This window comes from Dendropsophus ebraccatus, chromosome 10 (assembly GCF_027789765.1).
Source record: "Dendropsophus ebraccatus isolate aDenEbr1 chromosome 10, aDenEbr1.pat, whole genome shotgun sequence".
Lineage (NCBI taxonomy): Eukaryota > Metazoa > Chordata > Amphibia > Anura > Hylidae > Dendropsophus > Dendropsophus ebraccatus.
The window spans coordinates 73,136,629-73,158,275 of record NC_091463.1 but is presented as its reverse complement, the minus strand read 5'-3'; the positions used below and the strand labels follow the sequence as shown (position 1 = coordinate 73,158,275).

At 41.0% G+C, this 21,647-nt stretch overlaps 1 protein-coding gene across 2 annotated transcripts in view; it reads right to left on the bottom strand.

The window, feature by feature from the left end:
- The window catches only part of IL13RA2 (interleukin 13 receptor subunit alpha 2), a 31,440-nt gene extending 11,857 nt beyond the window's left edge, over nucleotides 1–19,583 (bottom strand). Inside the window, exons 1-6 of one of the 2 annotated variants that reach the window (XM_069986614.1) lie at nucleotides 19,501–19,583; nucleotides 14,506–14,640; nucleotides 6,098–6,249; nucleotides 3,288–3,441; nucleotides 1,614–1,731; nucleotides 83–267 (exon numbers count right to left, since the gene is read on the bottom strand). In XM_069986614.1, the coding sequence (XP_069842715.1) occupies nucleotides 83–267; nucleotides 1,614–1,731; nucleotides 3,288–3,441; nucleotides 6,098–6,249; nucleotides 14,506–14,629 (733 nt within the window). In that variant the 5' untranslated portion in view covers nucleotides 14,630–14,640; nucleotides 19,501–19,583. Of the gene's footprint in view, nucleotides 1–82; nucleotides 268–1,613; nucleotides 1,732–3,287; nucleotides 3,442–6,097; nucleotides 6,250–13,281; nucleotides 13,344–14,505; nucleotides 14,641–19,500 lie in introns of those variants that run through there. The other variant, XM_069986615.1, reaches the window with a different exon arrangement.
- Between the last annotated feature and the right edge of the window lie 2,064 nt (nucleotides 19,584–21,647).

Below are 21,647 nucleotides of genomic sequence, written 5' to 3'. Positions count from 1 at the left end.
CTATAGACGGTGATATAAATATATGGCTAGCAAGCACAAAGAGTTGGTTTTGAAGTAAAACTTTCATTATTGCTTATTTTACCTATATTCTGCAACTGGAAGATAAAGTATGATGGTCTTATTGGGTCCATGCCGGGAATTCCAGTGATACAAATAAAGAGGTCGGAGAAAAGCTCAAATTCTTCTCCTCCAAAATCACATCCCGTGTTTCTTTCATTCGCAGTCATGTAGTGTGTACAGGTCTTCTTGTGAGACATGCCTTCCTGCCTGTAATAGAAAAGATGTCAGTGTAAGGGCCCTATTACACGGGACCATTATCATGGGAAAAATCGTTATATCGTTCAAATTTAAACGATAATCCTTCTGTGTAATTGCAGGCAACGATCGAAAAATCGTTTGTGCGTTGTTGATCGTTGATTTAGATCTGAACCTAAAATTACCGTTAATTGTTCGCTAATGGTTTGCTGTAATTCCACATTCGTACGCTTAAGTTCTACATTTTTTCACTAATCGTTCAGTGTAATTGCACATTGTTCATTGTTTTGCTGGGATCAGAAGGAATAAACGATCATAGTAACAATCGTAACTAACGACCATCGTTCTGTGTAATATGGGGAACGATTTCAGGTTAACTATAAACAATCTCAATTGCGATCGTTAATCATTAAAAATCGTTCCGTGTAATAGGACCCTAAGAGTAGCGTTCATTAGTAAAGCATCCATCACCCCAACCTCTAACAATTTCATATATTGCATAGAATGTGGTCACATGACAATACCTTGGAAATTTAGTTTTGGTAGCAGATTTTTTTTCTGTGCTTAATAATCAATGAAGTTATAGCGTTTTGGTGCGTTTACACGGAGCGATAATTCGCCCAATGGAATGAATTACGATTTTGAAGTAACAATGTGTTTTTTATAATGATCAGTGTTTAGACGGAACAATATATTGTTTGGAAAAATCGTTTCAAGATCGCTTAAGCCCATCTCACACATAGGGTAAATCGTTGAAAGACTGTTTACACAAATCGATCTGCAAATTTTTAGCGAACGACCAATGACGATTTGACAACTTGTTGAAATATCACAATAAACGATTTCTCGCTCGTCGCTTGATCATTGGCTGTGTTTACATGGGCCGATTATCGATCAAATGCAAAAATTTGAACGATAATCGTTCCGTGTAAACACAGCATAAGTTACATGTATAGGTTGTGTAGTCACTGATACAAGAAGGTACTGTAGGATGGAGACCATCAGTACTGGATCCATATTGTTTCCAGTATGACACAGTGTTCTCTGCTGCCACCTCTGTCCATGACTTGTAGAGGTTTTCTATTAGGATTTGCTACTGCTCTGGAAAGTTCCTTACACAGACAGAGGTGGCATCAGAGAGCACTGTGTCAGATTGGAAAGAATACTCCACTTCCTGCAGGACATACGGCAGCTGATAAGTACTGTAGATTTACAAATCTGTATAATTTTCTAACACCAGTTAATTAAAATTTTTTTTAAAAAACTCTCCGGAGTACCCCTTTTCACAGGACATTCCATTTTCAGCAAACAAAGATAACAACAGGTGATGCAATTTTCCTATACACGTTTAGGCTCACCAGTACTGCAGCTCATAGTTGCTGTTGCTGCTGAGTTCTCCTGTGTTCCATTCACATTTCAGGGTTTCCAGTTTATCATTGATGCACTTAAAGTCCTTAACTTTTGATTCAGGAGTTCCTGAAATCATCAAACAACAGGAGAAGTTGTATGTAAGTATTACAAGTCCGTAGCAGGCAGAACCAAAGGATTTCCTATGTAAATAAAAGGGTTGTGGGAGAGTCTTATGCTGCGTTTACACGGAACGATTATCGTTCGAATTTGCGCATAAACGATCGCATTTGAGCGATAATCGTACCGTGTAAACACAGCAAACGATCATACGACGAGCGAGAAATCATTCATTTTGATCTTTCAACATGTTCTTAAAACGTCGTTTGTCAAAAATTCGCAGATCGTTTCATGTAAACATTCTTTCACCAATTTACCCTATGTAAAAGATGGGCTTAAGCAATCTTAAAAACGATCCCAATAACGATTTTTCTTACGAATTTTCAAACGATCTTTCTAAGGATTTATTTGTCTAAAAGCTGATCGTTATAAAAAACCAAATCGCTGCTTCAAAATCGTTAAACGATCGATTGGGCGAATTATCGATCTGTGTAAACGTAGCAATAATTCTACCTCTCCCACAGCCCTTTCGTTTACATAGGAAATAAAAAAATCAGACAATAAAGTTAAATTGCAAAAATATATATATTACACAGTCATTAAACCCCCTGATGCCACGTTCCATAGGTATCGGCATCACCACTATACACTGCAATCATTCTTTTTACCATATTATTTTGCTGCTAACAGAGCTATGTAAGGGCTTTTTTTTTGTGGGATGAGCAGTTCTGGGATACATAAAATTTTGTAATTTTTTTTATTATTTTTGAAAGGAGGGATAAACAATAACTGCTATTTCACCATTTTTATGGGTGTTTAAAGGAGCACTCCACATAGGTTTATGTATTCTAATACATTGTTTTAATAAAGTTATATTGATACAAACATTTATTTCAGGAACTGCAAGGCTGTCCAAGCCCTGGTCCCACTCTGCATTTTAATGAACTGACACGGCGCTGATTTAAAGCCTGCCCCTATGTATTGTATATCCTTATAATAAATCTTTATTACATGGCTTGTCATAGCATTACCTCATGGCTTGTCATCACTCAAATCAGTCCCTGTACCCAATAGGGCTTACAATCTGAATATATTGAGGCGCGGCAGCCTCATCAGAGGCCATCAGTTATTTCTCCTGCCTGCCTCCCCTTATCCCCACACTCAGGAACATTTCGCACAGCAGAGCGTTCCTTTGTTCTCTATGGGTATACAATGGGTAAGCTGCAGCTAGAACGCTCTCCTGTGCTTGAGCCAGTGGGGAGCAGTGGGAAGGGCCAAAGAAAGCAGTTGGAGGGGCCACCCTAACGATCCTTAGATTGTTCGGATGGCCTAATAAAGTCAGCGACAGTCTGCTGTCACCGCTTCTATGATATGGAGCGAGACGCAGCAGACACTCACTGTACAAATCGGCCAAGTAAGGTCCATAATCGTTCATTGTAATAGGGCCTTTAGTTCTACTATTACCAGACCCTATTATTGCTACACATTAACAGAAACTCATAGATCCTCTTTATTTTACAGAAACTTACGTGAGAGAAACAAGGGATTTCCATTTTATCTTTTACCTTGCAAGTCTGCTGGGTAGTTACTTTCTACCCATTCACTCCATACTTCCTCTTCTTCTGTACAACGGCCTTTCACGTATGTTCTTATTTTAACAACAACGTCCTTCGCGAGATCGAAGGCTTCTCTGTATGTTTGCTGCTTCATCCTAACTGACTTTGTGAAAAGGAAAATATAGAAAACAACTGGGCATTTTATTAAAATATCTTACAAGCACAATGAGTCGCCCTTTTCTTTTAGGTAAAGACGCAAAAATTGGGGCTATACTATTTCATTTCTAACAAAAAAAAAGCGTAGTATTCCCCCACCCACCCAGAATCATACAACTTTAACTGCCTGACACATAAAAATATACAAAAAAAGAAAATAGAAAAAAACAAAACAAAAACACAAGGCTACATTCACAGGTTGTATGACACCGGCCGTTCTGTGACCCGGCCATGTTACAGAATGGCTGGTGTCAGTTAAGATCATCCCGGCAGGGAATTGCAGTACCGGCCAGAGAATCTTCATTTCTGTTGAACTGGGATGCGGGTGCACCCATGAACTGAACTTATTGTGCGGCCGCGATTCAATGAATAGCAGCCGCACAAAACTGACATGTCAGTTTTTCGGACGGCCAGTTGGAATCCCGGTTGGAGCATATACTATGTGTATATGCTCTGGCTGGGATTCTAATAATTTACATACAACGTATCTTCTGCATAAATTGCGACCGTTGTTGCAAATTGCTTTGCAATACGTTGTGTGGGAACATGGCCTAATAGTGTAAAGTATTTAGTCATCAAATTACCATTTATCGATCCTAAAACAGTACTAATAACGTAAAACACTAGTAGTAGAAGGTAGTGGCACTACAGATATCTTTAAACCATGGCAATCAATAGCCAGTTTCTGTCGAGTAGAGACTACAGGAGGTGCTAACCCAAATATGAAGTTCAATGTGAACATGTATGCAATAGAAGGAATAAAGGTTGCACTTACCCAAAGTGTTCTCACAAACTTTTATTTCTTCACATGAAGAAATAAAAAATGGACATAGTGCACACTGTGGACAACGGCAGACGCTAACCAAACAAGGTGGTGACAGACTGTTTCACACGCAGGCGCGCTTCTACAGACCTCCCCCTGCCTGCACGTCATCGTACTACTCAAATAAACAACCTAATCAATGACATGCAACACATGTGAAACAGAAAACGACAGCAAATAAAAACATACATTAAAAACAATATGAAAAGTGAGTATCGGATCATCTCTCAAGCGGGTAGCCCCGATCTTATAGAAAAGAAATGTTCTCTTATAGAATAGAAATGGAGGCGATGCTTCAGTCTTAAGATATGCTGGCATCGAAAGAATAGTATAGTAAGAGAGGCCAAGATAGACATCGGGCACTGTTGAAAGCAGAACTTTGTTGGATCATGCGCATGGCTGCTAGGGGCCCAGGAGGGTCGAAACTTTTTGATCTGATCTGTTGCATGTCATTGATTAGGTTGTTCATTGGAGTAGTACGATGACGTGCAGAAAGGGGGAGGTCTGTAGAAGCGTGCCTGCGTGTGAAACAGTCTGTCACCACCTTGTTTGGTTAGCGTCAGCCGTTGTCCACAGTGTGCACTTTGTCTATTTTTTACTTCTTGATTTGAAGAAATAAAAGTATGTGAAGACACCTTGGGTGAGTACAACCTTTATTCCTTCTACTGCATACAAGTACTAATAACTACAACACATCCAGCAAAAAACAGGCCCCCATAAAGTTATGCTCATAAAGTTGAAAATAAACCATCCGTTTAGTCTATAAAATACAAACACATAAAAAATAGACACTTTTAGCATTGCTATGTAACTTGCCAGCAAAGTGGGTGTTGGTAGTAATGGTTTACCCTGTTTCCCAAACACCATGTGAAGTGTCTGGCCTGATAGTGTTTGAGGTGTCTTTGGTGTTGTAGTGTAGGAAAGAGGCCAAATACTTGGATAGCAGATTAAGTTCTTACATGATAATAAAACTCACAAATGGGAGGTACAAGATATCCAACTGGAATGGCCTGAGGCAATGTATTTCTTAGGTTATCCCTAGGCTTACAGTCAATGCTGAAGCAAGTGCAGTCCAAAGCTGATACACAGAAGATCTACAAATTTGGTAATTTAGTACTGAGGGGCCTCAATGCTGAGGTAGAGATATTTTGGGTTCCTTTAGTGAAATCTGATACTAGAGTTGTCCTTGTGCGCCACTTTTGACCGGCTTGGTGCCAGGCTGTCTTTACCAGCTCCCGGATGCCGCCCGTAGGACCACATTTTTAGCATTAAAGCAGCTTATTACCTCTTTTTTTTCTATATGATTACTTCCTTGAATTTTACAAAGTTTTTGTAAAGTAAACAGTTTTTGCACAGTAAACAGTGTAATGAAAACTACAATTCATTGTAAAAAAAAAAACAAAGTGTCATATACTGTAGCAACTCTAATGGGGAAAACAAAAATGTTCTTGAAATGCGTTGAAAATACAAAAAAAAAGTCCTAAAGTTCCTAAAATAGGCTTGGCCTTCAGGAGTTAACATTGACTTCACATCTATAGGATTACACAATACACTATGGGGTGAGTTTTTCTTTATATGGGCAGTTTGTGAGCCATATATTAGAATGAATGCCAGCTGTGAGCTGGTATAGATTACTGCTATAGTTTACCCCAAATTTCCCAGCTTAAATTACAAAAAAGCAAGGATTGTGCAAACAATTGAGACTTGTATATGTTGGAAAAGTGATGTACAAGACATAATACTTTGCCCCCTGCCTTTCAGTCTGTAATTGCTACCTTACCTTCCATCTTTCTTCATTGACAACTTGATGGGTTAGTTCATACTGTGCAGAACACTCACTCATGTTACTCATTGAAGCTGGAGGTTGCCATGTTATTTCTAAAATTCCCAAAATCCCAAGGTCCTTAACTTGTATATTAGATGGCGGGTCAACTAAAAAAACAAAAAAATCCAAAACATTTATAGTTACTTATGGTGGTTGAACATGTTTAGGGGATAATGGAGATGCTGAATCCAAAAATGGTGTTAGTGCTCCTGAATTGGCTCTCACATAGAGACACTGGATACCCCTCAAATAATGATTTTACCCCAATACAACCTGGATCTATTAACATATCAAGCAGAGTTCAGTGGGGTCAGGGAGCAAGCATTGCATATACTTTTTCCCAGAATTTCCAGTGGTGTATGAATGGCCTATAAGTCCCCACATGTTTTTAAAGTGCCTTCCTCCAGAAGAATCATAACCTCTTTGGTTCCACGACCATAGGCCTCTCTGCAGCCAGTCAGCACTTAGAAGGCTTAAATCTGGGCAAGGAACAGCCAAACTCTGTTACAAAGAAGTTTATGGAAGACATTTTCTAGTCACACTTCACAAACCCTAGGAAGACTGAGCTCAGCAACAGATCACAAGTGCCATCAACTCATAACTGGCAGAAACCAGTGGGACCCAAGTACACCCATTTACTGTTCCTGGGCGTTTAGGAAGAAGTGGTGTTCATGGAAAAATTGTGGCCAAAAAGCCATATCTTTGATGTGAAAACAAGACCAAGCCACTCAAGAATACATGAAAACATAGGAACTGGGTGCAGAAAATGTCAGTTGGTGCCCTGGACTGAAATGTGAAATATTTGGCTGTAACAGAAGAAGGTTTTTTTGCTGAACGGCTACAGAATGGGACAATAATGTAGTGTCTGCAGGTAACAGTGATGCACAGTGAAAATCCTTGAAAATTTGGGGATGCATTTAAGCAAATAAGATTTTCAATTTAGTCAGAATTTGTGTCCTTAATGGTGAGAAATAAAGGCAGAGGTGTCTGATTAGCTCTAAATTTATTCTGTAGCAGGACAACAGCCCCAAACATATAGCCAAGAAGTCATGAAGAAGAAGCTAAAATTATTATGTTAATTTGTTTTCCCTAAGACCCATTGGCATCACAACATATGGGGTAAATTCGCCCCTGCGAGCCCCTGGGACGAAGGAATATTTAATGAAAAAATAACAATAAAATTTTAATCCCCTCCTCCATGAGGTATAAATAGGCTCCACCTCCCCCTAGACCTCAGTCTAATTATAAAGAAACATAAAACACAGGGAGGGAGTCTTGTGATGCCAATGGGTCTTAGGGAAAACAAATTAACATAATAATTTTAGCTTCCCTTACGTCCCATTGGCATCACAACATATGGGGAATTAGCAAGCATTATCCCCAATGGGCGGGTTATTTATTACGTCCGCATTAAGAACAGATCTTGCAAAGGTTGTTCTTGACAAGAAAGAAGTATCCAGCCTGAAATATCTCACAAAGGTAGTCAAAGACGACCAGGTAGCTGCCTGGCATATGTCCTCAAGTGGCACAGCGGCACGCTCTGCCCAAGTGGAGGCCACAGCTCTAGTAGAGTGAGCCTTGGTAAATTCTGGTGGATCCAGATCAGCAGAGGAGTAACATAAGGCAATGGAGTCACAGATCCATCTGAATATTGAAGGTTTTGAAGCCTTTCTCCCCTTGTTCTTTCCTGTGAAAGGGATAAAGAAATTCTTGTCTTTACGAAAATCACCTACTCTATGTAGATAGATCTTGATAGCTCTGGATATGTCCAATAAAGAAAGATCCAAGTCTTCTTTAGATGATCCAGTAGGAGAAAATACAGGCAATACTATTGGCTGGTTGATGTTGGCAAATGAAGCCACCATAGGCGGGAATCCTGGAAGGAACCCAAGGATAACCTTGTCTTGGGAAAAAAATCACGTATAGAGGTGCGGAGTCAAGGGCTTGAAGTTCTCCAACTCTCTTAGCAGAGGTAATGGCTAGTAAAAGAGAAACTTTCAATGTTAACTTGAAGTCTACTTCCTCCCAAGGCTTAAAGGGAGGAAGACACAGGCGTCTCAACACAAAGGATAAGTCCCATGGGTCTACCTGCTTTACCAGGTTAGGCCTAGTCTAGCCTTAACAAAATTCTTTACCTCCAAGATCTGAAAGAAACGTGAGTTTAGGTGTGCAGAGAGGGCTGCTATCTGCACCATGATGGAACTAGGTTTTAATCCTTTATAGAAGCCTTCCTGTAAAAACTCCAATGACTGTGGAGTAGAAGGTTTAAGACCATCAATACTCCTGCTTGCACACCAATCTTGAAAATCTTCCAAATACGTGCATAAGATTTATTTGTAGTGCTACTACGAGCGTGAGAAAGAGTATACTATACCTTCTCAGAAAAACTAGAGTCCAATACGGTCCTCTCAGTCTCCAAGCTGTCAAGCTGAGGCTGGAAAGATTCCTGCACAGATGTTGACCCTGGAATATATTAGATCCGGATGCAGAGGTAACCTCCAAAATTCCCCTCTGCTCATATTCATGGGCAGGGTGAACCATGACCCCTTCGGCCAAAAGGGAGTTATTATTATTACTGACGACTGATCTAGACTGATCTTAGTCAAACTCTGGGAATCATGGCTATGGGAGGAAAGATATACGCCAGCTGGTATGTCCATGGTATTGTCATTGAGTCCACTACTGTGGGATTGTCTGCCCTGTAAAGGGAACAGAAATTCCTCAGTTTGGCATTGCTTGCTGATGCCATGAGGTCTCTCTGAGGAAGCCCCCACCTCTGGGTTAACTGAATGAACACTCTCCTTGAGAGAGACCATTCCCCCGGTAATGTCAGGCCTCAACTCAGTCAATCCGCCAATATATTGTCGACACCCCTGATATGAATCGCAGAGAGTCTGGTTATTCTGGTTTCTGCCCAACAGAAAAATCTTCTCTACTTCCCTGAGGAGAGAAGGGGATCTGGTACCTCCCTGTTTAGGTACGCCACACAGGTCCTGTCGTTCATCCGGATTCTGACTGCTCTCTGTAAAATAGGAGGAGAAAAATGAAGAAGAGCTAGGTAAATCGCTCTGAGCTTCCTCACGTTGGAGGGCAGAGCGGATTCCTGTTGACTCCAAGATCCTGCAGTCGTGATGACTGTCAGATGAGCTCCCAAACCTGTTCCTGAAGCATCTGTCGTGATGGTTATCCAGTGTGGTTCTGAAAATAAAACTCCATGTTTGACTTGTCTCCACCACATTAGAGAATGTCTTGTTTGAGTCGATAGAACATGCATCGCATCCAAGTCCTTCAGTCCTCGGTTCCATATTGTTAGTGCTTCTCTCTGAAGAAATCTCATGTGCCATAACGCCCATGGCACCGCGTCCGCAGCTGAGGCAAGGAGCCCTAGAAAGCGCATTTATGTTCTTATGGATACCTGACGAGGAGGAATTAGGAATTAAGTCTGATTTCTCTATGTTGATAAGCCAACCTAATTGTTGAAGTATGTCCTGGACATAGTTCAACTGAACTCTCAGAAGATCCTGAGTCTGAGTCATAATCAACCAATCGTCCAGGTAAGGGATAACTTTATCCCCGGTAGACGGAAGCGAACCATCATGGTGACACTAACTTTGTGAAAACAAAGGGTGCGGAGGTATTCCGGATGGAAGGACTTTGAATTGTAAGTGTCTTACCTTCCCCTGGATTTGGATGGCGAAGGCTCTCCTGTGAGCCTTCAGAATCGGTACATGAAGATATGCATCCGGTAGATCTATAGTGACCATAAAATCTCCCTCCTGGAGGATAGATTTTACCGATCTTATGTTCTCCATGTGGAACGTCTTCTTTATGATGCACCTGTTGAGATATCGCAAATCTATAATAAGCCTCCAATTTCCGGATGGCTTTAGCACTAGTAACACTGGGGAGTAAACTCCCTGACCGATCTCAGATAGAGGAACATCCTCTAGAGCCTCAATAGAAAGGAGGTAAAGAATTTCTGTCTCTAGGACTAAGTGTCTTTCTGGCTTAAGATTTCTTGACATAAGAAATCTTGGAGGAGGAAGAGATGATAAATGAAGGACATAACCATTTTGAATAATATTTAACACCCAGTGATCTTTTCTTAATTCTTCCCAGGCAGGGAGAAACAAACTCAGACGTGTTCCCACTGGACAGCTTCTGCGTCAGAAGTCTGGTTTCTTGTTGGTGTCCTTATTCTGCTGCTTCCCGGAACCTCTTCTGGAATAGTTTCTTCCTCGACCTCTGTACTGGTATCTCCCTTTGCCTCGCTGAGGAGATTTTGCTCTGCGAAAGGAATCACCGCTCTTATAGGACAATGGTAGGGACTTCCCCTCCTTGTCAGACAATTCCTCCATTAATTTATCCAGCTCAGAGCCAAACAGCCTACCTGGCTGGAACTCCATATTACTGAGCTGAATTTTGGAGTTACCATCTCCAACCCAGGGTTTTAACCATAGCGCCCTTCGGCAGCGGTCGAGAGCGTACTAGTTTTTTTAAGCTAACCTGGTTCCCTGAGATGATCATCGCAGAGGAAGTCAATGGCCATAATGACCTTTTTTTTTTTTTTTTTTTTTAAGGAGCTAAGGACCTTGTCCCTGCTAGCTCTACCTTCCAAATTTTCCTGGACCTTGGCCAGCCATCTTCTTAGGCTTCTAGAAACCTCAAAGAGGAAATGGAGACGGCCCCTTGGGCTGCCGCTGCCGTATATGATCTCTTGAGGGCTACCTCCACCCTTCTATCCATCGGATCCTTAAGATTGGATCCGTCCTCCGCAGGCAGCACAGTACATTTCGACAGTTTGGCTATGGCCGGGTCCACCTTTGGAGGCTCAATCCAGTACTTACATTGTTCTTCCTTGAGAACATATAAGGTCTTAAACCTCTTGCTCAAACCCGGAGCCTTTTCCGGTTCCTTCCATTCCGCCTGTAACATAGACACTGAAGTCTTACCCACAGAAAAAGCTCTAGGCTTTTTTTTTTTTGAGGAGGACCAATCCTATCCTCTTCTATTTCCTCAGGGTGTATTTCAGCTTGCACAGCTTAGCAGAGCTTGTGAATTCTATCAGCTGTGAAATACCCCCTGAATAATTCTTTCTCATCTTCAGAAGTAGAAGAGGTTTCAGAAGAAGATGATGACTTAACTTCATCAATCACAGTAAAACTGAAAATGACCATAATCCTACAGCCATAAAGTAATATACTCAAAGGCTGGGAGTAGAGAGAGAAATACTCCATTTGGTCTTTAACTTAGGACACGGGCGGCGATTCTCATTAGCCGCTAAAGTCTTTTGCACATAGTCCTTGACCCATACAACTACATCCTGAACATCAGGCTCCTCATAGGTTTAGGTCTGCATGAAGGACAGCGTACTTAGGCATTATAAATATTTTTAGGCATTCATAAATATTTTTATGAAAGAAAGGATGAATCTTATCTGGAAAAAATGATCCTCCTACGGTATCCATAGCCGTCAGGTAGAGGAGTCTCACACTCGGCACATGAAGTGCTTCCTTAGAAGGTCTTTTGCCAGCAGCAGGACTGGTCTCCATTTCAGACATCTGCAAATAATCAATGTATTACAATACATATAAACCACTAGCCTGGCTAGAGTGATATCGGAAAGAGACACTAGGTGGCAGCAACACTTACTTTTAAGTATATAGAAGAGAGATCACAGCACTTTGCACTCAGATGTTTTCTATTAGATCCAAATGAGCCACAGAAAATCCTTCCAGAGGAAGACAGCCAGACCTAGAGGTAGCAACAGCTTACCTTCTGCCTTGAACACACAGCTAATCCGGCATGCAGAGAGCGCTCGCCGCTGCCGGCCCCCGAAAGTGACATGACGCCGACGCCGCAGTGCTGAGACGCACGCAGCGCTGATGCGTTCCACTGGAAGAAAAGCCAGCGGCTCCGGTGACACGCAGAGTGCGTTCCAAGACGCACTAGGTAAGAAAAACTTAAAAGCTAAGACCTGCAGAAGCAAATATCAGGATACTACCTGGACACCGGCTCCAGCGGCATCCCAGCAATCATTACCTGGAGAGAAAACCTGAATGCAACAGGTAAACAAAGCATAAAAACGGAGGAGGGACAAAGTCCCCTAGGGCTAACAGCAACGAAGTAAAAAAAGACTGAGGTCTAGGGGGAGGTGGAGCCTATTTATACCTCATGGAGGAGGGGATTAAAATTTTATTGTTATTTTTTCATTAAATATTCCTTCGTCCCAGGGGCTCGCAGGAGCGAATTTACCCCATATGTTGTGATGCCAATGGGACGTAAGGGAACTACAGTATTGTCAGCAGAGAGAAGATCATTGACTCCTATAAATGATCACATGGTGGACATACTCATGTTTTTCTTGGTGGGATTTGAATCTAGAACCCCAGTACTACAAGTCAACTATAGCTAAATCAGTAGCCTAAAACTAAAAAGTAAGAAACTTAAAAACACTGCTGTAAATGGCCCAAAAAGGGCTCAACACTTCATTTCATTTCCTTAGAAATTACAGGTGTAAAATTAATGTGTTAAAGGGCCATTTTACTATTGAATACAATAAAACTCAGCAGTAAAAATGCGTTTCCTTTTTTAAAAAAAACATAAAACATCTTTTATGGACATTTATGGTTAAAAAAAAAGGCCCAAAATACTGAGTTGGAACATGGCCTAACATTTTAGTGTTTTAAGTGGCAATAAAAGTAATATTTTCTAGTGGAACAGGGCAGTGAGGATAAAGGTTAGTTTTTTTACCTTCATCATCGGTAGAGTTTCTGTGTAGTTAATAGTTTAATCCATAGGATTATACGGCGGTTTGGACCCCCAGAGCATCGATCCACCCTTGGCCAACCCCCCACCCTTTCTAATAAATATTAGCGGAAGGGGCAGGATCAGTGCATTGAGGGTGGGGGTCCTGCCCCCAGTGCCGCCATATTAGCCTAAGGATCTAACTACTAACTACACAGAAATAACTCCAAGGATGAAGGTAAGAAACTCCTCAGCACCCCATGAACAAAAGGGACATATCAGCAGGTTAGATTTGTTTCACTTTAAAAAGTACATTTCTTCATTGTATAAAATGCATATAATATGTTGCAGGGAATACTACCAGCATATACGGTACCCCTGATGTGCCTTACTGTAAACACAGCCTTATTGGGAAGAGAAGAAAGGGAGTTTCAGACTACACTGGGTTTGCCTGTAGCCTGTAACCATGGAAACACACGGGCCCAGATTAGACAATCTGTCCAAGGACAAAGTCTAATTTTCTCATAGCAATCAATGAGCTCAGTCTTAATTTCTCATAACATTCTGGTAAAATGAAAGTAGAGTTGTGATCACAGTGAGCAGTGTTTGACAAATTGATAAATCTAGGCCATTAGAGCGGGTAATGGGGCATATTATGGGGGCATGTCAGTGGGTCAGTATCATCTGTTACAATCGCTAACCCAGCCCATTGCAGAGAAGGAGAACACGTGATCCTGACTCGGAAGGTGGGATCAGGAGGAAGGAGTGCGTCAGAGTGGACTCCATTTAGCTAATTTTTTTGCATCCAGAGGGTGTGAATCTGGAGAAATAGTCCCCAAACAGCTCAGAACAGGTAATTACTTGTTTTGAGCAATATATGGAGCTGTGGGTGGGCTATTTACCAATGCAAAAAAAGATTTTGGATGGAATACCCCTTTAAGTACAATTAAAAATGGATTGTCTAGGGCACAGGTATCAAACTTGCAGCCTTTCTTTAGCTGTCCGGGCATGATGCAATTGTAGTTTTACAACAGCTGAAGGGCTGCAACAGCTCAGATCCATCCAATTTAAATGGACTGAACTACAACTACACGCACATCCCATAGACATGTGTGACACTGTTTTTGGACAATAAAAATGGGAGATTTATTGTTCTAATCTGAACCCATTTAACCGTGCAGTATCTAATAGCAAAATAACATTCAGAATCAGTCAGCATTAGAGATGAGCGAACCTGGTTCGGGTTCGAGTCGATCTGAACCTGATCGTTCAGTATTTGATTAGCGGTGGCTGCTGAACTTGGATAAAGCTCTAAGGTTGTCTGGAAAACATGGATTCAGCCAATGACTATATCCATGTTTTCCACATAGCCTTAGGGCTTTATCCAACTTCAGCAGCCCCCGCTAATCAAATGCCAAACGTTCAGGTTCGGACCGGATCCAATATTTTTAAACTCCTACAGATCTGGCATGTGTCCAAGCTGAGAGAAAGTTCCTAGAATTATCTTTTATCTAAACCTTCTGTGTAAGGCCTTAACAGTCTGATGGATGTGCGGCTCTGTGAATACATGTTGTTAAGTAATATCTCATATACATACGAGTAACAAGGGTATTTACCAGTCATCTGTACTGCTGCTAGGCTCTGAATATAAAGAGCTGAGCTTATGACAAATTTTGATATCCACTGAAGGCCTCGTCTTTTCTTCATATTACAGAGGGGGAGACATTTCAGATCCAACATTTTTTCTTTCACTGAAAAGAGAAAAAAATAAAAAAAATTAACAGAAAAAAAAACAAAAAATGTTGTAATGTATTGAACATATTTCTTCTTATACAGGTCTTCTTTATCAGGATGGGACATGTGTCCTAGTTATTTGGTTGCCTTAAGGCCCCACTACATGTGGGGGATTAACAGCCAAATCGGGTAATATCATCCTGTGTAATTGGGGCCAGCGATCAGTGGATAAACAAGCAAATGCAAGGATTGTTTTCCCCTCCTTAAAGGGGTATTCCACGCAAACATTACTTTTCATATGTTTCTGCCCATGGTGAGACTAATAATTTATTCCTTGCTTGCTATTATCTATTCAGTCTCCTCCCCCCAGTTCTCAGCTGCTACTTTCTGCTGAAGACACAAAAAATCTGTGCGTGAGCTTTTCTTTTTGTCTCCCGTCATTCCCCCTCCCTTCTGAGACAGCTCAGGTAAACAAGTCCCTGGCAGGCTGTATCGGCAACCTTGTAGCTTCTTTGTAATGCTGGGAGCGTTAATCTGAGGTCAAGTTGCTAATAAACTCACTGTGATTAACACCCATCCCCAGCAATAAAAAGAAGCTACAATGTTGCGGAAAAAGCCAGTCAGGGACTGATAAAGCCAGTCAGTTTTCATCAGCGATCTCAGAAGGGAGGGGAGACAGAGAGAAAAGCTCACACACAAATTTGTGTGTCTTCCGCAGAAAGCAGCAGCTGAGAACTGGGGGAAGGAATCTGAATAGATAATAACAAGTATGGAAGGAATTGTCAGTCTCGTCATGGGCAGCAATGTATCAAAAGTTATGTTTGAATGGAATACCACAGAATCCCGTTTTGCTAAGTTTTTCCTTCACACAGTTCTTGGTATAGAGCATATTAATGGGAAATCTGATGACAGCATAAAAAATAAATTAGCCAAATAAATTATAAAATGTGGCTGCTTTTGGAGACGTGTTATGCTGAAGGATGTAAAAAAAAAACCACATATATTTCTGTAGTCCTAGAGGCCATTATTAGTAATAGTAATGTAGTGAGTAACAGTGCCAGATGTCTGCAGGAACGTGGTGTTTCAGCAGCATCAGTCCCCAGCTGTGACTATTATTTCTAGGCAGCAGCCCAAACCTATTTCAGCACTGACTAACAAGAACAGCATCTGTAACGGCATACAATTGAACAAGACTCTCCAATGACTAGTTACAGAAGGAAATCCCAATATTCACACTTCAATGACGGCAGACACCATTTTGTGCTGTTCCTATATAAACATAACCTGCATATACACGGGGCCCCATAGGGTGTGTTGTATAAATGTTGTATAAATGTGTGTGCATAGATAACACAGCACAGTCCTGCAGATGGGATCATGCGGACTAATATTAGGTTTTAGCTATTAAAAAAAAAATCTGTGATGTTTAATTCCATGATACATCTTTGTTTTGGTCAGCACAGCTTCATGTCCTCTGACTCCCCTCGTTCAGACATAGTCCTAAAGATAGTACGAAAATATGGCCGACTGAAGCCCCCACTAGGTGGGTCTTAGTTTAAATTTACAAGAAGTAAGCAAATAAGCTCCCCCTAGTGGTGGCTGCAGGTATTCATTATTGTCTAATTTGGGAATTAGGGAATGTGTTATAGATTTTTTTCCCCTTTTAAATAAAATCACACACTGAAACATGGTAAAAGTTATTTTTATTATATATTATTATGTGGCAGCTATATTGCCTAAATTTCTGCACAGCATTTACAGATATGCTTTACAGCAAACCCCATAGACATAGGAAATGATAGACTGAAGCTTAGCCTATTCATCCTATGGGAGAGTTTTCTAGGTATGTTCTGTGACCTGTGCAGAAGTCATAGTGTCGGGAGTGCAAGAAGGTGAGCTCTGAACATTACCTATTGTGAATGGCCTGATCTTTCTCTATATAGGTGTCACCTTTCATAGTAACCCTGGATTATGATGAGGAAGAGGAGACTTCCATAATGAACAGGAAATGTCTGCTTATTATTAGTGGTGGCCAGGAATGCCCCTGATGTATACCTTTTAAGCAGCAGCACATTTATTTCTTGCAGGAATTGTTGAGCCTACATAAATTGATGTGAATGGACACATGAATGACTGCACTGCAGAATGTTACTATACTCATAATTATTGGCACATAGTCTCAGGAAATGGCATCATGTGACCCATCAATCAAATATGTGATTTTGAGTGACACCTAGTCATGCCTGTGCCCACCGGCTGAAACTGCAGACACTGGCAGGATATTGATGTGCTGATACATGAAAGATAATTTCACAACAAATGTGCTTATGCTTCTATTAGTCATTATTATACGACAACACAATACATGGCAGTCTGCACTATGTGGCACATCTATCAATGTGCGACCCTTGTGTACGCCACTAAGAAAGGTGAAGATTTTTGCCTTTTCCGTGCTGTTTGCCAGGCGTACAACACTGCTTGTCTGATAGGTGGGCAGGAGGGACAGGGCAAGGCGGGGAGGAGGCATGACTTACCCCCGCAGCTAATTCATCTTGGTTTATGACGGACCCGAGGACAGATCTTGGATTAAAAGCAGCTATCTCAAGGTACAAGCGGTTTGGGGTGGGCAGATTTTGGGTACAGAGTCACTTTAAGAAATGTCCCCCTACGTGTTATTATAAAGCAAAGGGATACATGACAATGTACACTGTGTTATTATAAAGCAATTAGATACATGGGAGTCTACTCTGTGTCAAGATAAAGTAATGTTATACCATTGTTACATACAATTTAAAATACATCATAATACACAGTGCCCGCCCTATTTACCAGAATTAATGTTATATAACAATGGTGCACAGCAATGGAGCCAGTACATCAAAAAGTAGCAAATTTGCATTGTTTGTCAACTTTACAATGCTTCCCCATGTGAGCAGGAGCTGCAGCAATTTTCAAGAAGTGGGTGGGACCTGCTTACAGGGGGGCATGGACTTATTATAATTTAGGGCTGATCATCTATGTAAATGTATCAGAAAATGTAATCTGCTAGATTGGCGATATATAGCCCTTGCTGCACGATAGTCATGTAAAGTTCATGCATACCTGTCCATGCTCCCTGGTGCTTCTGCTCGCTCCCCTGTATCTTCCTGGTTGCCGAATCAGCCCGCAGCCGCCGCTAGAACTTTACAGCTGGCCTCTGAAGTGACAGGTCGCTCAGCCAATCACTGGCTGCGGCTAGTGAGTGCTTGAGCGGTGTGTCACTTTACCTGCTGTAAAGTTCCAGCACTGGCTGTGTGCAGAAGTCAGGATGGAGAGGTAATGTATGAAGTTTATTATTTTCTTTACTCAGGTCAGGATCAAAGATACTGTCAGCCGATGATCATTGTCTTTATTACACTGAGTGATTTATCGCTCCGTGTAATAGGGCCCTTAAACCAGAGAACTGGCATAATGCTGGGTTTACACGTAGCGATAATTCGCCCAATCGTACGATGAACGATTTCAAAGTAACGATTTTTTTTTTTAACGATCAGCGTTTAGACGGAACGATATATCGTACTGAAAAATCGTTTTGTGATCACTTAAGCCTATCTCGCACATAGGTTAAATCGGTGAACGACTGTTTACACGGAACGATCTGCGAATTTTTTGCGAACGACAAACAACGATTTATCGTTCGAATTCGATTGTTATCGTGCAAATTTGAACGATAATCGTTTTGTGTAAACGCAGCATAAGTTCTAACTAAAATCAGTGCTAGTTCCCAGCTGGCCTAGATTCCAATAAGACACATGAGGACAGACACTGAGGCCAGGATTTATTGAAAAGTCTGTGCCTCGAAATAAATCCAGCATGATCATACGTTTTACTTAAAACAGGCATATGAGATGGTAAATGGAAGAGAAGCAGAGATTGGTTCTTTGGGCAGTTTACACTAGTGTATATTTTACACCCTTTGTTAAATCCCCCCCCTATATGTTATTATAAAGCAATATAATGCACAACCATCTAGACTATGTGTTATTATAAAGCAATATAATACACAGCCATCTACACTTTGTTATTATAAAGAAATATAATACACAACACTCTACACTATGTATTATAAAGCAATATAATACACAACACTCTTCACTATGTGTTATTATAAAAAAATATAATACACAACACTCTACACTATGTGTTATTATAAAGAAATATAATACACAACACTCTATACTATGTGTTATTGTAAAGTAATATAATACACAACACTGTACACTATGGGGGGCATGCATGAAAAGGCGTAAATGCCTTTTTTAGGCGCAGATGGGGCAAATCGGCGTAAAAATTTTTGCAAATGGTATTTTTGCTAATATTTTTTTCACATCTCCCCCATCTGTGCCACCTTCGCCAGTGCCACCTTGTTATAAAGCAATAAAATACACAACAATCTTCACTGTGCTATTATAAAGTAATATAATACACAACACTACACTGTGCTATTATAAAGTAATATAATACACAACTATACACTGTGATATTATAAAGTAATATAATACACTGTGCTATTATAAAGTAATATAATACACAACTATACACTGTGCTATTATAAAGTTATATAATACACAACACTACACTGTGCCATTATAAAGTAATATGATGCTCATCAATCTACATTGCATGTTACTATTGAACACTATGATGCCCAGCACTCTACACTATAACACACAGTGCCTACACTATTTACTATATTCTTTTCAACATTTTTGAATACAGGTAAATAATAATTTTAAAATAGATTAAAAAAAAAATTAAGGAATGGGGAATTATTGTACTGCATAAAAAAACATAAGCTTGCAGTGACTGGTAATCTCCATGAAACATTGTGCACTTACCAGATGGTTTATTCTGAATCTGCACCAGCTTGGTGTTCTTGCTGCTTGATACTACAGAGCAGAATAAATATTGAGGCAGAGAAGGTGTGGTCAGAGGAGGGCAGCACACGCCTGACTCACTCTTATTCCTCTATCCATTCATTCATCTGCTGCTATAGAAAGCTGCACTCTATTCAGCAGGACGAAACTGAAATACAACTGTAGTGACGTTACTGTTTGATGACACGAAGACCTAATTCACCACAAATATTGCACACATATATCCGGGCTGTCTGGGACTTTATCTCTCTGTGTTAGGCCACTTTATTATAGACAGTGTCCTAATTACCCTTCCCTGTATAGACATTAGACACCTGAGCCTGGAGAGCAGTATAATATTATGCAAGAAATGGTCCTCTGGATCCATTTCTGTGTGAATCCACATTACAGTAATCTCAGTGACCTGGCACAAAACACACTTTTTGGCGTTAAAGGGGTTATCCAGCGCTACAAAAACTTGGCACTTTTTCCCCACTCATCTTCAGTTCAGGTGTGGTTTGCAATTTAGCTCCATTTACTTCAATCGAATTGAGTTTCAAACCCCACCCAATCTAGAGGCAAGAGAGGTGCAAAAGTGGCCATGTTTTTGTAGCACTGGATAACCCCTTTAACCCTTTGAGGACCAGGCCCAAAATGACCCAGTGGACCGCGCAAATTTTGATCTTAGTGTTTCCGTTTTTCCCTCCTCCCCTTCTAAGAGCTCCAGCACTTTCAGTTTTTTATCTACAGGCCATGTAAGGGCTTATTTGTTACAGGAATAGTTGTACTTTGTAATGGCGTCATTCATTTTACCATAACATGTATGATGGAATTCCAAATATATTATTTATGAAGATATAAATAGGTGAAATCGCAAAAAAGAATGCAATATGGTAACGTTTGGGGCGTTCCTGTGTCTACGTAATGCACTATATGGTAAAAGCGACATGATACCATTACTCTATAGGTCAGTCCGAACACAACCATATGCAGGTTACACAGATTCTCTAATGTTATATATTTTTTTTAAATGAAATCCTTTTTTTTTGCAATTAATTATAAATAAAATGGGCCTATTATGACGCTTATAACGGTTTTATTTTTTCACCTACGGGGCTGTATGGGGTGTACTTTTTTCCGCCATGATCTCTAGTTTTTATTAATACCATATTTGTGAAGATCGGACGTTTTGATCACTTTTTATTAATTTTTTTATATATATAATGTAACATAAAATCGGTAATCCGCGCACTTTTTTCCCTCTTTTCGTGTACGCCGTTTACCGTTTGCAGTGACGCTTGTTATATTTTAATAGATCGGACAATTACGCACGCTACGGTATATTATATGTTTATCTATTTATTTATTTTTATATGTTTTATTTATATAATGGGAAAGGGGGGTGATTTCAACTTTTATTAGGGGAGGGGTTTTGGGGTAGTGTGTTAGTGTTTTTAACTTTTTTTTTTTTACACATTTGAAGTCCCTTTGGGGGACTTGTACATAGATTAGTCTGATTTCTACACTAATCATTGCTATGCCATAGGCATAGCATTGATCAGTGTTATCGGCGATCTGCTCATTGAGCCTGCCTGTGCAGGCTTAGAGTAGCAGATCGCCGATCGGACCGCACGGAGGCAGGTAAGAGACCTCGGGCGGGCCGTTTTACCGATCGGGACCCCCGCAGTCACACTGCGGGGGTCCCGATCGGTAAGTGACAGGGGACTCCCCCTGTCACTTACACTTAAACGCCGCGGTCGCGCCGCGATCGCGGCGTTTGAGTTAATGACACGCGGCAGCGCGATCGCTGCAGCGTGTCATTACCGGTGAGGTCCCGGCTGCTGATTGCAGCCGGCCCCCACCTGCTGTGAAGCGCGCTCCGCTCCGGAGCACGCTTCATAGCGGGAGAAACACCCAGGGCGTACAGTTACGCCCTAGGTCGTCTGGGGACAGACTTCCATGGCGTAACTATACGCCCTGGGTCGTCTAGGGGTTAAGGCTATGTTCACACTGCGTAAAACTACGGCCGTAGTTCTCGCCGCAGGTCGTATACGTCGTATACGCTCCGGCCAGGATCCCGTGCGGCGCCGGAAAAAACCAACAGGTCAGTTTTCTGCGGCCGGAATTCA